General features: G+C 43.3%; 1 protein-coding gene across 2 annotated transcripts; it reads left to right on the top strand.

Annotated features, from left to right (window-relative positions):
• The first annotated feature begins 186 nt into the window (after window positions 1–186).
• Window positions 187–16,054, top strand: vps18 (VPS18 core subunit of CORVET and HOPS complexes). Of its 2 annotated transcripts, XR_014602622.1 has the most exons (12): window positions 187–446; window positions 1,800–1,941; window positions 3,215–3,306; window positions 4,630–4,880; window positions 6,644–6,997; window positions 7,785–8,402; window positions 8,749–9,024; window positions 9,882–10,250; window positions 10,839–11,048; window positions 11,795–12,031; window positions 12,553–14,418; window positions 14,581–16,054. XR_014602622.1 is itself a non-coding variant. In XM_084083132.1 (11 exons), the coding sequence occupies exons 1-11, from the start codon at window positions 344–346 to the stop codon at window positions 12,895–12,897; spliced, it is 2,997 nt and encodes a 998-aa protein (XP_083939258.1). In that variant the 5' UTR covers window positions 187–343; the 3' UTR covers window positions 12,898–16,054. The 2 variants fall into 2 exon arrangements, 1 of the variants encoding a protein (XP_083939258.1); XM_084083132.1 differs by having other exon boundaries at window positions 12,553–16,054.

The following is a 16,054-nucleotide window of genomic DNA, read 5'->3' on the forward strand; positions in this document are numbered from 1 at the left end:
TCTACAACAAAATCAGCATAATAAATTGGCACAAGGAAGAACCTATGGAACAGCAGCATGGTGATCTACAGCTAGAATGTGAGAGCACTGCGACCCCTGCTGCCAAGCGAACAGCACTACATCAACTCAGGTCACATGACCCAACACACAGCCTGGTCACATGACTGACCCATAGACACACGGAAGCTATGCTACTGTGTCATGTAGCTGTGAGTGTTTTCAATGTTATTTCATCATTTAATACTCTAATAAACATAGTTTATTACACATCATCTTCTCAATAGACGCATGAAGAAGGAAAACATATAGGTTCTAAGCGTTGTCTGTGTTAAATCAAGGAGCCATGGCTTCCATCCTGGATGAATACGAGGACTCCCAGAACACCAGGCAGTCCCTCCAGCAGCACGGCCGCCTGTCGGCTGCTAACATCGGCATCACACACTCAGGTACACCGGGGGGCCTTATGGTGCTCTGCTGGGACCCCTCAACAGAAGATGATGTGATCAATGTGATTCTCATACCGGTTTTACCAAACTAACAGTGGTTCTCAAACATTTACATGCAAATGTATCAAACATTTACATGCAAATGTTTGAGAACTTCAGACTGACCATACATAACAATTTGGGCCCCCCAAATAGTCATGTATTTGGATGAGGACCCCACTTTGATGACCACTATATGAACTGAATACACAGGACCCCAATGGAAACAAGCCATAGTGCTTTCTTGCGTGTAATCATTTTTAGCATCCTTTAGTATAGAACTGAACTGTACCTGTGTTCTTTTTTCTGCAAACTGTTAATATATTCAATCAATCAATTATCATACTGGTTACACCAAACTAACCTCTCTTTCAACCTTGTGTCCCTATTTTGGTCAGTGGTTCTCAGAACATTTTCATGTCAAGGAAAGAACCCCCAGATTGTTATGTATTTGGCTGAGGACCCCACTTATTGATTGATTACCACTATATTAGCAGGGGTCATCGCCATACTGGCTTGTGGTGGACATTTGTCCTGTCTTTACCATGGACATAAAAATTGTGGAAAATTATAACCAGAAACACACAAACCTTTACAATTGGACCAAGGGTCCAATGTACCATTTGTGCACTCAGAATTGTATTTGTGTGTTTCTGGTTATAATTTTCCACCATTTTTTATGTCCATGGTAAAGATAGAATTTTGACAAATGTCTACCACAAGCCAGTATGGCGATGTGTGTGTAAAGTCACCCCACCCCCCTCTCTGTGTGTGTGTGTGTGTGTGTGTGTGTGTGTGTGTGTGTGTGTGTGTGTGTGTGTGTGTGTGTGTGTGTGTGTGTGTGTGTGAATTTACAATGAAGGGGTCATCACCATGCATTGTGCACTCTCAGAGTTATGGGGGTCCTTGAAAATAAAAAGTGACACCTACATAGTCATAGTAAATAAGTGACATGCATATTCTGAGGAAAACCTGGAGACTGAGACTCAGTAATTGAGTCTTATGATCAAAATAATGTAAAAAATCTAAAATTGTCCACAGACAAGGCCAAGTCTAGCCACAGACACATTTGTCCGTGTACGGACACATTGATGACCCCTGTATATTAGCCTTGGATCAAGACTATCATAGATGTATTTTATCGAGTCTGACTGCAAGTCAGACTCGATAAAATACGTCTATGATAGTCTTTAATCCCAGGGCTATCACTATATAAGTGGTTAATAATAATAACAGCTACAAATATCCACAACGTTTATAACGTTTATTGTTTCATAAATGTTTAGGTTTGACTTTTTGTTTGTCCTCCCAAAGGTTTTGTGAATGTGAGACTGGAAGAGGAGAAGCCGATATTCAACAAGCAAAGGATCGATTTCTCTCCACCGGAGAAGATCAACCACTTTGCAGTGTGCAACAATCAGCTGTGCATGAGCCTGGGAAAAGACACACTACTGAGGTAAAAAAAAAAAAAAAACATCCCTTTATCACAGCTAATTACACAGTATTAAAGGTTAATTTAAGATTGTATGGTAACCTGATTGTATTAGCTGTGATCATGGCTATACATGTTGATTAGAACACATTGTCTTGACATCGAATGCAGAGATATCTCTAAACAACTGGTTTTGATTGACTTGTTACTGATAGCACCTTATCTGTAATTGCGTCATTTATCTATTCTATGCGATTAAATGTTGAGTTGTAGTAGTTATAAAATGAATGCCAAATGAGAACATTTCCTGATTGACATTGACATTGTTTGAGTGTAGCCAGGGTTCCCACGGTCATGAAAATCCTTGAAATAGTTAATGAAATGTTTTGGAAAATGTTTGGATATATTTGACATCCCCCCTGTAAATGAATGCCCTACTTCATCACACAAGAGTGTCACACAAAAAAAGTGAAAATAGCCGATCTACAACAAATATTTGCACACTGGGCTCTGATTGGTCCCTCACAACTTATGGGAGAGAAATAAAATCTCTATTGAGAGGGGCCAGACCTAATCTGCCAAGGGCAATTTTTTTTTTGCAATGCCAGATTTGTCTGGGACCAGGCTAACGATATGGTGTCTGTTGGTGCCTGTTGGTAAGCTGTCTGCTCCGTCTTATAAAAGGAATGACAAATGACAAGATTTCGTGATTGACATTGTTCTAATAATATCATATACTATGTAACTAGTAACTACGGTATGTTACTTATGGTGAGACATAACTTACTATATCGTCTCTGTCCTCGTGTAAACCTCATATGTCCCAAAACTGCTAATTTTCAGGATTCAAATTAAAAAATAGCAAAACTGCAAAAGTAGCAAATCTACAATCTCAAAATGTTTCCAGCTTGCTGATCTGCCACTTTTTATGCTTTGGAATTTGAAAAAAAGTATTTTAGCCTTTTAGGCCATGTGATTGATGGTGATTGTGGCGTGATTATATCGTCTCTGTCGGGTGGAAACCTAATGTCCAAAACTGTTACTTTTCAGGATTAAAATTCAAAAACAGCGAAAGCAGCAGATCTACAAGCTCAAGCTTGAGCTTGTAGATCTGCTACTTTTGATTGATACTTTTTTTGTGATGCTGTAGTATGATCAAGTAGGGCGTTAATTTACGAAAAAACACAAAGTTAAAAATATGGAGATGTTTCTGCCCGGCAACAATGATATCCACTGTCTGACATTAATATCCATTGTATGTTTTGTAATGAGACGGTGTTGTTGTCTTGTTGTTCAGGATCGACCTGGCCAAGCCGGATCAGCCCAACCACATCGAGCTGGGGAGGAAAGATGACACTAAAGTACACAAGTTATTCCTGGACCCCACAGGTAAAAAAAGAAAAGAAAACACCCACGTTTATTATTATTAAAGTATGAAGTTATTAAACTATGTAAGGCACCTTTTGTTTACGTTAAGTCTAAAAGCCAAACAGAAATGTATTTTGTATTCATAATCCAGAGACAAACACTATTAAATCGTTAATCACAATTATTTGAGTGATAATTAATCGTCAAGTAAAATGTAATAAAGGTGACGGTTATATAATGTCAGCTCACTCGCATCAAATGGCAACCGTCTCTGTGAGTCTGATGCTCTGTGTGTTATCATGCAATGCCAGGCTTTCTAAAGAGCAAATGATTCATCATGATACACGTGGGCTGGGTGATAATTTATGTTTTGATTCATTTCATTAACCGGGAGGTCACCTTGCGATTAAATGATGTGCTGGTCGCTGTGGAAATGGCAGCGTCATTAACAAACAGGCTGAAAATGTTTCAGTCTACAGTAAATCGATGTGATGACTGCAAATACAAATACTAGATAGATACTCTAAACTCCAGAAGAACATTTTCCATTCTGTTGTTCATTATCAGTGTTGATATTCAAGAAGAGTAAAACCTTACTAGTTACTTATTACTCCTTTTAAAAGTGTTTTGTTTTTAAACCACACAAGCCCTATTTTATACTTTGTCCATATGATGAGGTCTCGTGAAATTAGCAAAATTAGCCGACCCGACCTACAAGCTGACAAAGCATTGTATTGCGACGTGTTGTGAGCTTGTAGATGGGCTATTTTAGCTAATTCAGTAAAATTGTGAAAAGAATTTACATCCCAAATATAGGGCCAGTTTCCTTTTACTGTTTATGTAAAGCACATTGATGCTGTATGTATTCTGTAAATGAAGTATGGAATGGGTCAAACTAGCAATAGAATACATGTTCAGAAGTATTTTCCATAAAACCCTAATGGTCAGGGTCTCGGATATTTCATAAAAGCAAAGGTTAAAGCCTCAATCTGCAATGTCGTCAACTGGTTGGCTGTGTGTAGAACACAGGATTGGATGTTGTTCTAAATGTTAACCCATTAAGACCTGGAACTGTGTCATTTTTAGATTGGAGCTAAAACGCATTATTTTACACTTTGGGCTATTCAAAAATAGCAGATATACAAGCTCACGTATGTTTCACTGATATAGAAACATACGTTTTTCAGAATACTGTTGAGATTTAGGAGACCTGTAGAATCGGCTTCAGGTCTCAATGGGTTAAGTAAACACAGCGCTAGTGTGGAGGTCTCCTTTGTTTTTGTTTTAGTCCCGATTGATTGATTGATTGAACGCCTGTCCCTTGTCTCCTCATCATCACGCTAGGTTCCCATCTGGTGATCAGCCTGAGCACCAGTGAGTGTCTCTACCTGAACAGGAACACACAGAAGGTGCGCAGCCTGTCCCGCTGGCGAGGCCACCTCATCGAGAGCGTGGGCTGGAACAAGCTGCTGGGCACCGAGGCCAACACGGGCCCCATCCTGGTGGGCACCGGCCAGGGCATCATCTTCGAGGCCGAGATCTCGGCGACGGAGGGCAGCCTGTTCAACACCAACCCGGACCAGTACTTCAAACAGGTCAGGGGAGAGCAGAGAGTGGATGTGTATATCTCTTCTGTTCTGATGAGAGATGTTGAGGAATCATATTTAAATTTTAGGCATTTAGCAGACCAGTGGACAACCTCACTTTTTTTTGTTTTTTGGTTGCCAATGCGCGACCCCAACGGTACCTTCCCGCGACCCCACTTGGGTCGTGTGACCCATAGTTGAGAACCGCTGGTCTAAACGATATACTGTCAAAAAAGTATCTGTGCTTTGAAACTAAAGGATACCAGGTAAACAATGAATCTAACCTCTGTCTAAATAACATGCTATCTACAATTACTTTATAACATTGTGGTCAAGAAAAACAAGCTCAAGTAAGCAAAACATGAGAGCAAATGACCAAGGTATGGTACTCATATATATATATATATATATACTAGAGTTTCGGGGGGCTACGCCCCCCTCAACCCCAGCCGCGCACGGGGCCCAGCGTGGCCGCGTGTGGACCCCCTGTAAGTGTAGGGGCGCGTGGGGACCCCCGTAGAAGAGGGCGGGGCCCTTGCGATGGGTGTTGTTTGTTTGATGTAGGTGGTTGCTTCTTTCTGGCGCTGGCTGTGCAAACCTGGCAACCCAGCGCATGCTGCCGGTGGCGTTACACCAGAAATGGTTCCTGGAGAAAATGGTGACCAAAAAAACATTTTGGAAAAAAAGGAAAAAACCCCCGCACCGGCGCGCACGGGGCCCAGCGTGGCCGCGTGTGGACCCCCTGTAAGTGTAGGGGCGCGTGGGGACCCCCGTAGAAGAGGGCGGGGCCCTTGGGATGGGTGTTGTTTGTTTGATGTAGGTGGTTGCTTCTTTCTGGCGCTGGCTGTGCAAACCTGGCAACCCAGCGCATGCTGCCGGTGGCGTTACACCAGAAATGGTTCCTGGAGAAAATGGTGACCAAATTTTTTTTTTGGAAAAAAAGGAAAAAAAAAACGCACCGGCTGCCTGCTGTTGTGGTGATTAGGTCGTGCGCACGGTAAACGGTACGAAGCTGCCTCCCCTTCCGTTTTGTCCGACATTTGGTGAGTAGAATTAATTATGTTGCGCGGTGGAAAAGGTGTAGTGAGCAATGAGATGTCCCCTACGCGAGGCGTAAATTCAGCGCGGCCGCCGTGGCGAGTCAGTTGGCGACATGTGGTCTGGCGGTGCGTTGTTTATTCGATAACAGAGCTGTGGGGTGTCCGCACCGAGGGTGCGGAAGTGGGTCGCCATTTATATAGTTAGATAGACTCAGTGCATAACTGTAGCCCCAGGTTTGCAGAAGGTGGCATGTACATTTACTGTTCCGGTTTTGATTGGCCGCAGATTTGAACAGGAAACAAATTCTGGTTCAAATCAAACAAGCTATGAAACTGAACCGGAACAATTCACAGGTATGCCACCTTCTGCCAATCTGGGACTACAGTTATGCACTGAGCTTTTACTATCAATGCACTCGGTGTTGCATGCTGTTTTTAAAACTATTCACCTGTAATGACATGCTAGGGAGGCCAGGTTGAAAGTAATTCAAGGCTAATTTAGGCACATTGGCTGCACAATTGACTGGAAAAAAGACTGGAAATGTTTAATAATGGCCAATATATTGACTGAACCAGCACTTAACACAGTGCTAGCGATTATATTCAATAATCTGAAAAAAGTCTACACAATGTGCACATATAAAGCTTCAAAAGATCCACTGAATTTATATACAGTAATTACAGGTCACTACACTCTACACTGTATGAAAATTGTCCTACTTCCTGCGTTAGGTCCATTCTGTGGAGGAGGACGGCAAGCCGGCGCCGGTCTGCTGCCTGGAGGTGGAGCGCGGTCTGGAGAACAAGTACTTCATCATCGCCACCACCCGCAAGCGCCTCTTCCAGTTCGTGGGGAAGGTTCCGGAGGGCTCGGAGCAGCAGGGCTTCAGCTCCATCTTCGCCCAGAACCAGGACCTCCTGCCCAGCTTCCAGGAGTTCCCCGTCAACATGGGCTACAGCGAGATCACCTTCTACACCTCCAAGCTGCGCTCCTGTCCCAAGGCCTTCGCCTGGATGATGGGAAATGGAGTTCTGTACGGCCAGCTGGACTACGTCAGGCCTGACTCCCTCCTTAGTGATGTACAGGTAAAGGGAGTGTTTGGATTCATTTGGCCCATTAAGACCTGAGGCGATTCTTAAAGATGTTTTCTAAATTCTAAACGTTTTTTGAAAAAAAAATCAATTTTTTTTTTTCAAGATTAAAAAAAAATAGCAGATCTACAAGCTCATAGCGCGGCACTCTGTGCCGCGCTATGAGCTTGTATATCTGCTATTTTTGAATAGCCAAAGAAATCTAAAGTGACACAGCTGCGTTCCAGGTCTTAATGGGTTAGGTGTGCAACAGTTAATGAAACTATTTTATATAAAAAAAAGAGAACATTTATTTTAGAAGGGAACATTTTTATATATATTAATCCATTAAACGCATCTGTGTAACCACTTAAACCATTATTTTATACTTTGGCCATTCAAAAATAGCAGATATTCATGCTTGTAGATCTGTTATTTTTGAAAAACCATGACAATATGTGCAAATCTTTTAATATATATATATTTTTAAAATGTTTTAACTCAAATCTTTGCTTCTGGGGGGTCCCTGGAACAAAATATTTTCAGATGGGGATCAGAGGCCAAATAGTAGCAAATACATATAACTATGGAGGTCCTTGACATGAAAAGGTTTGAGAACCACTGATATTATAGCAACACATGTTTTTCACAAAACTTGTAGAATCGGAACCTCAGGCATTAATGGGTTAAATAGCAGATTTAAAACCTCACAATGTGCTGCATCGTGGCGCTTTGTAAGCTTGATTTGATTTAATCGATCATAAAAAATTCTCTCTCTCTCTCGTCTCTGTTCATGTCTCAGGTGTGGGAGTACACCGACGACATCGACTTCGGCTTCAACAAGCCCATCTCCATCGTCCTGACCCAGTTCCACTTCCTGCTGCTGCTGCCCGACCGCGTCAAGGCCATCTGCACGCTCAACGGCCAGGCGGTCTACGAGGACATCTTCCCCGACAAGTTCGGCACGCTGAAGAAGATGATCAAGGACCCGGCGGGCGGCCTGGTGTGGATCTACACGGAGCGCGCCGTCTTCCGCTACCACATCCAGCGGGAGGCGCGCGACGTCTGGCAGATGTACATGAACATGAGCAAGTTCGACCTGGCCAAGGAGTACTGCCGCGACCGCCCCGAGTGCATGGACACGGTGCTGGCGCGCGAGGCCGACCACTGCTTCGCCAACAAGCGCTACCTGGAGAGCGCCAAGTGCTACGCGCTCACGCAGAACTACTTCGAGGAGATCGCGCTCAAGTTCATCGAGGCGGAGCAGGAGGACGCGCTGAAGGAGTTCCTGCTGAAGAAGCTGAGCAACCTGAAGGCCAGCGAGCGGACCCAGATCACGCTGCTGGTCACCTGGCTGGCGGAGCTCTACCTCAACGGCCTGGGCCGGCTGGAGAGCGACGAGAACATGCTCGTCTTCCAGGTCGGTGCTTGTTCTCTAAAAACCTTTTCGTTCAAGGACCCCCCCAGTTTGACATGCATTAGGTCGGTTGTTCCCAAACTGGCGGTCCCCAGAGGATTAGCTTAATGTGCAACATTGTTTTCTCACTCAACTGTAAACAGGCTTTGTAAACAAAAACTGCACACGGCAGATATGACAAATTTAGAAAGACATGACATATCCAAGTACCAATAATCAAAATAATTAATGCACTATGATCAAAACAGGCCATAATATACTTAAGAAGTTTATATTTTAAATGTTTTAGAAAATAGCTAAAATAGGCGATCTACAATCTCACAACGCATGGCCCTACTGTACTTCTCAGGAGACCCGCGACGAGTTCCGCCGCTTCCTTGGCGGAGCCAAGCACAAGGAGTGCCTGTTCAACAACCGCTCCACCATCTACGACCTGCTGGCCAGCCACGGCAACGTGGACGACATGGTGTACTTCTCCGTCATCATGCAGGACTACGAGAGGGTCATTTCCCACCACTGCCAGCACGACGACTACACCGCCGCCCTGGAGGTGCTCTCCAAGCACTGTGACGAGAAGCTCTTCTACAAGTTCTCCCCCGTGCTCATGCAGCACATCCCCAAGAAGGTACGTCACCGTTACTATTACTTACTATATCATCAAGACAAAAACTAATCTGAGGAAACCATGCAAAGCACCGACCTGTTCATCAGGAGCAGTTAGGGGTTCAGTGTCTTGCTCAAGGACACTTCGACAGTAAATCAGGTGGAGCCGGGGATTGAACCAGGAACCTTTCCGATTCCCAAGAGGCCACTCTACCTCCTGAGCCCCTGCCGACCCCCGTAGTGTAGAGTTCTCAAATTCTGCCCGAACCCAACCCTACCCTACCCGACCCGACGTTTTTGGCCGGCTCAGCTCAAAGCTTGTTGGATGCGTGACTTTTATTTGAGGACAGTACACACTCACTTATTTGCGCAATTTGCCAAAAAATATGGTAAGTGTTGGGGCCGGCCCAGTAAGCCGGGCCCTTGAGAACTTTACTCGTGTGTTCCTACTTGTCTGTACCTTTGTTTCATCCTTACTGCGGTGCTGCTTTGACAACTGAATATCCCACCTGAGGCCCATTCTAAAAATGTCTGAAAACAGTTTTCTGAGAAACTTATGTTGCTATATCAATGGTTCTCAAAACGTTTTCATGTCAAAAAACCCTAAAATTATTTGCATTTGGCCGCCGACCCTCATCATCTCAAAAATATTTTCGTTCTAGGGTCCCCCAGAAGCAAAGATTTGAGTTAAAAATGTTCGCTTTAAAAATATATATATATTCAAACACACATTTTTAATGTTTTTTTCAAAGATAGCAGATCTTCAAGCTTGAGCCGCTTCGATATCTGCTATTTTTGAATAGCCAAAGTATAAAATAATGGTTTAAAATGGTTTGATTGTGACGCCTTATTAACTTCTTTTGCTGGGGACCCCCTTAGGTGGTGGACGCCTGGATCCAGATGGGCAAGCGGCTGGACCCCAAGAAGCTGATCCCGGCCCTGATGAACTACAGCCAGATGGGCAGCACCCAGCAGATCAACGAGACCATCCGCTACATGGAGTTCTGCGTCTACCAGCTCACCGTCACCGAGGAGGCCATCCACAACTACCTGCTGTCTCTCTACGCCAAGTACAAGCCCGACTCCCTGCTCTGGTACCTGGAGCAGGCGGGGACGCACGCCTCGGAGATCCACTACGACCTGAAGTACGCGCTGAGGCTGTGCGCCGAGCACGGGTTCCTGCAGGCCTGCGTCCTGGTCTACCGGATCATGGAGCTCTACGAGGAGGCCGTGGATCTGGCCTTGAATGTACGTTTCAGTCATGTCGTGTTTTCTAGATCAGGGGTCTTCAACAGGGGGTCCGGGGACCCCTAGATCAGAGTCACTACAGGGGGTCCGCCAAATCTTTGTGTGATAGGAACTTTTTTTTTTACATTAACCACTTGAGCTCTGGCATCCTTATTCTGAGGAGAGCTTTAGCCAAAAATGGAAGATCTACAAGCTCACAACGCCTCGCGCTGCGAGGCGTTGTGAGCTTGTAGATCTTCTATTTTCGGTTTGATGTAGAAGGAAAAAAGAGCAGACCAAGTACAGAGTGAAAGGTCAAGTTTACTATGTATTGAAAGTTTAAGTGATTAAATACACATTAACATGAATATAAAAAAACAACACGATTACAGTGCTGTCAACGCAATTTTATACAACATGTAGTGAGGGTCCCTGCTTCATCTCTCCCTCGATTAGGGGGTCCTTGGCCTGAGAAACGTTGAAGACCCCTGTTCTAGATTGTACGTGAGTTGCAATGTGTGATATAGTTGTATTTTATTTACCATGTTGTTTGTATTTGACAAATGCCATGAACTTGGTGTTGAACCTGCGGTTTACATGCGTTCTCAGGTGGACGTGGACCTGGCCAAGTCGTGCGCCGACCTGCCCGAGGATGACGAGGAGCTGAGGAAGAAGCTGTGGCTGAAGATCGCGCGTCACGTGGTCCAGGAGGAGAAGGACGTGAAGAAGGCCATGAACTGTCTGTCCAGCTGCAACCTGCTCAAGATAGAAGACATTCTGCCCTTCTTCCCTGACTTTGTCACCATCGACCACTTCAAGGTCTGGATCCAAGTTCTTTTCTTTTTAGGCTTTAGATATTCTACTGTTTAGGTATTAGACCGTGGTAGGTATGTGGGTTTTTAGTTGGGTTTTAAACTAGGTATGGTATTTTTTAAATTTGTTCTTAGGCAATTGTATGTTCTCTCTGTTTTGTCATGTTGTAGCTGTAGTGTATTTGCATGTGGGACTACGGATGGAAATGAGCTTATAGCTAAATCCGGCATATTTACATGATATGTTTGTTGATTGAAATGTTCATTAATGTGCACTGTCCCGGAAATAAATAAAGTAAAGTACTCATATTTTTTACTTAAGGGAAAGTATCAATAATACAATATAAAAAAACACTCTTGTTACAAGTAAAATGCCTGTATACAAAATGTTTTAACCCTAAACAACCATGTCTCTTGTGAGCACCAGGAAAATTGTCTATTCCTCTACTATACATTTAGGGACATTTTGCCCTAACAAAAATAGCAAAAGTAGCAGATCTACAAGCTCAAAACGCGTGACTGTAGTATGATCAAGAAGGGCGTTCATTTATGAAAAAAAGTAAAAACACACAAAAAGTTAGAATATGGAGATGAGGGGTTTCTGCCCCGGACAGACAGCAACGTTATCCTTTATTAATGTGTGTGTGTGTGTGTGTGTGTGTGTGTGTGTGTGTGTGTGTGTGTGTGTGTGTGTGTGTGTGTGTGTGTGTGTGTGTGTGTGTGTGTGTGTGTGTGTGTGTGTGTGTGTGTTAGGAGGCCATCTGCAGCTCCCTGGAGGAGTACAACCGGCACATCGACGAGCTGAAGCAGGAGATGGAGGAGGCCACGGAGAGCGCCAAGCGCATCCGCGAGGACATCCAGGAGATGAGGAACAAGTACGGCATGGTGGAGTCCCAGGAGAAGTGTGCCGCCTGCGACTTCCCCCTGCTCAACAGACCCTTCTACCTGTTCCTGTGTGGGCACATGTTCCACTACGACTGCCTCATCCAGGTGCTGCACTGATCACCACCTTTAACCCATTAACCTGAGGCTGATAAAAAAAAAAGTTGTTCTAAATCCTAACAGTTTTCTGAAAAAAACTTATGTTGGTACAGTGGTGTGTTCAAAACCTTTTCATGTCTATGACCCCCCCAAAATATGTATTTGGCCGCGGATCTCAAAATATTTTGTTCCAGGGACCCCGAGAAGCAAAGATTTGAGTAAAAAAAAATCGCTTTAAAAATATATATATATTCAAAGATTTGCACAAATGTTCACACATTTTCCAAAACTTTTGTTCCACAATGATTTCATTGAAAAATAGTAAAAACAGCCAATCTACGCGTTGTGAGTGTAATGGGCTATTTGCACAATTTATTTTTGAATTATTTGATAATGTTCACAGTGTATAATGACATGCCCAAGATAGGGATGGATTACTAATCGATTATTTTGTGTTAAATTATTCATATTTTTTTAACAATCAATTCAATGGATGTGTTTGATTAACTGTAATAATTGTGATCTTTCAGGAGGTGAGCCCTCACCTGACCGCCTACAAGCAGAGTCGTCTGGACGACCTGCAGAAGAAGCTGGCGGCCGCTGCGCAGTCGTCCCGCTCCCGCCATCGCCTAAAGGAGGGCGAGGGCGACACCGCCAGCCTGGGCAAGGGCAGCACCGCTGCTGCTGCTGCTGCCGCTGCTGCTGCCGCCGCCGCCAGCACCAGCAGCGGCACCAGCCGCGAGCAGATCAAGTCGGACATCGACGACATCGTGGCGTGCGAGTGCGTGTACTGCGGCGAGCTGATGATCAAGTCCATCGACAAGCCGTTCATCGACCCGCTCAAGTTCGAGGAGGAGAGGGACAGCTGGTTGTGAACGAGAACGGCTGTGTCGCGATCGTTCGTTCGTTCGATCGGTTGACGCGGGAATCGACCCGCTCGGCGATGACAGGGATTCTTCTTGCCCGCTGAGAATGCCCACTGCCTAACAAACAACCCCCGCAACCGGCTTCATTTGGTTTCAACATGTTTGTGTTGTTGGCAGTGTTTGAGGCTGATGTGGAGAACTTTGCACCCTATGCAGGGGAATGCATATAGGCTGTGTTCAGACCGGTGGCTCAAATACATCAGATTTGTGGCCTATGATCCAAATTGGTATCAGATTGGTTTTGATCAAGTCTGTTCAAAGAGGAGATTGTGTGCATGTCTTGTACCTGTATGTACAGTAGGCCAGGTGCTGGACATCAACACAATAATCAAAGAGACGGTAAAACATCTGCACACTGGTTTTAAATATATATCCTCCTATAATTCGACAAAGCTCTGTGGTGGTGAGACCAAAATCTGTTCTGCCCGGTTCTCCTCAGTGGCTGGAGCAGTTGATCTGAATTTGCACACAGCCATTGACCATTATTACCATGTGCACGGAACAGCGAAGCCCGTTTTTCCGCTTTCCCCAACTGTCAGCTGTTTATTAGCGTTTTTGTGTTCGCAGGCTCCCGGGTTGCCAGATCATGTGCGCACATCCCCCCACGGGTATGGCTTAGTATATATATTATAATAATACTCATAATAAAATAGTTTGGGAGCTTTAAAACCAGTGTGCGGATGTTTTACATTCTCTTTTATCAAGCCTGAACACCAAACAATATCCTCATTCAAGGAAACAGATTTTTTTGCTAATCAGATTTGAACCACATTCCTCCTTAGGTGGTTTGAAATGTGATTCAAATCGGATTTCTACAGATGTGTCTCCGTCTGGACACTCTGTCACTGAAGCCTGATTTATACTCTGTCGAAACAACGCTCGAAATGTCGCTCATAGAAAAATAGCTGATCTATAAGGTATTGTACGATATGGTTTTCTGTAGGTTCCATTGAGATTTACACTGTAGTTCAGTGTTGAATTGAGTTGGAGCTATAAGCTTTCTTTGTTACGTCACAGACACTCAAACTTAACTGTCGCCCCGATTGTAAGAAAAGAGCTTGTAGATCGGCTATTTTCAGTAAGCGACACCGTCAGAGTATAAGTCATAAGCATTACGCACACATCTGTTATGTTATGTTGATAGCACAGCAACCAATGCAGATAGGTTGACGTCGATGTCTGAATAGACAACACCGATCTGATCGCTTGCAAATAGCGGTTTGGACAGTCAAATGGGATTTGCTGGCGTTCTGAGCGAAGCCTTAGCGATAATAGAGGCCGTGATTTGACTGTACTGTGGGCACAGTGATTGAAGAAGATGGGATGAATGCACCCACCCACACATAAGCGGAAGTGTCTTTAATATAACAATGCCTGAGCTGTACTTATGTGGATGTATGTGTGTGTGTGTGCCTGAACTACCCTGCTGATGAAGAGTGTACAAATTGAAGTTTGTGTACAAATGGAAGAGTGTACAAATGGTTACATTTGTACACTCTCAGAGTTAAATTAACAATAGATTGGGGTTCCCAGTGATAAACATTGTGTGATACAGGGAGTCTTGTATATCAAACTGGGGGTCCCTTAAAGCAAAACAAAGTTTGAGAATGACTGACTGGTGTAGAGAAAGAGACACTGCACATGCTCAGATCAGATTGCCAGTTGGAGACGTATTTAAATGATGCACTTGTGTAACAGCTACAGCTTTGCGTTGTATCTGTCCTTCTCCTGTCTGTTTATTACCCTCTCTAAAGCTTAAAGCTGCAATACCAGAACTGACTTTAAGGAATAAAACATATTTTTTTAACCAATCTGTATTGTAGTGTATGTTAATACAATATTGATAGCACAGTGGTAGCAGTGGTCGGAGGGGATACAAGAAGGAAGAGTGGACACCTTGATGTAAAATCTGCTATTTTGTCCAAAATGTTAAAAGATGAAATATTAGAAAAATAGTCTTAAGTAATGTAAAGTATACGTGATTTGAACATGCACGGTACATCATTATCATCATCATCATTATCATTATCAGACTTAAATGTACCCTTCAACTTCTTGTTTATGCCCAAACTGAGTGGATATACAGGTTTTGTAGCAATTTGTAGCAGTTTGTAGAAATATTAGACCTGAATTGTCAAATATTCTATCATGTTCTGTATATTTTACATTACTTAAGACCGTTTTCCAATTATTTAAGTTTTCTATAACATTCTGGACCAAATAGCTAATTTTACACTCGGGAAGGACATAAAAGTTACTGATTGCACAGCTTTAATTTATATTAATTTCGCACGACAATATCGCTTCCCTAAAATAACTGATCTACAAGCTAACGGAGCACTGCTATGCTTGTACATGGATCAATTCAATAAAGATGATTCTGAGTTCTGTTTGGCAAGCCACACCGTCCATTTTACGGAGTGTAGACTTTAAAGGTAGGGTAAGTGATATTATTTTGGGTAAAACAACGTTTTTTTAGTTTGTTAAAAGGTTAAAGCACTATATTGGGATAGTAGTCATTGCTGTAGAGTGTTTGTTCAGTAGTAGGGGTCTCTGCGTCTCTCCAGATCTTTAATAAACAGAAAATACATTTTCAGGTGGGTGGCCAATCCTCAGCCAATCAGGAGAAAGTACCAATTTATCAGCTTCATTTTTTTGTGTTCCAGTTCCAATTGTGTCTGCTGATGTCTTTGTGTCATCGCTTCCAATTCCACTTGTTTAATCTGTATCCTGACTGAGTTCTCTGTCCTGATTGGATAAAATTGGTATCCCGACCTGAAAATGCATTTTCTGTTTAATCAACAGCTGGAGAGACATGGAGACTCCTGTTACTGAACAAACACTCTACTGTACTGTATTGTATATAACAATGAGTACTTTCAGAATAAATAGCAATTTAACACTTATTCTAACAAAAACATATCACTTACCCTACCTTTAAGCCCTGTTATTTTATTATTGTAACGCAAAGCTCTTGGTTAGAATGAACTAAAAGGCTTTTCATATACTCTTATTTTGCAATCCAAGTGTTGCATATCTATGATTGTCCAAATGGCTGTTATCATTGATGGTGTAATAAATATTTAATAAAGGATTTTGTTAAGTA

Source organism: Gymnoscopelus microlampas, assembly GCF_963454915.1.
Source record: "Gymnoscopelus microlampas genome assembly, chromosome: 16".
Lineage (NCBI taxonomy): Eukaryota > Metazoa > Chordata > Actinopteri > Myctophiformes > Myctophidae > Gymnoscopelus > Gymnoscopelus microlampas.

What these genes read in the sequence shown, in the direction of transcription:
- vps18 (XM_084083132.1), top strand. Translation starts at nt 344, where the DNA reads ATGGCTTCCATCCTGGATGAATACGAGGACTCCCAGAACACCAGGCAG. An exon ending in CATCGGCATCACACACTCAG is followed by an intron (nt 447 to 1,799) that starts GTACACCGGGGG and finishes GTCCTCCCAAAG; the next exon opens with GTTTTGTGAATGTGAGACTG. An exon ending in TCACCATCGACCACTTCAAG is followed by an intron (nt 11,049 to 11,794) that starts GTCTGGATCCAA and finishes TGTGTGTGTTAG; the next exon opens with GAGGCCATCTGCAGCTCCCT.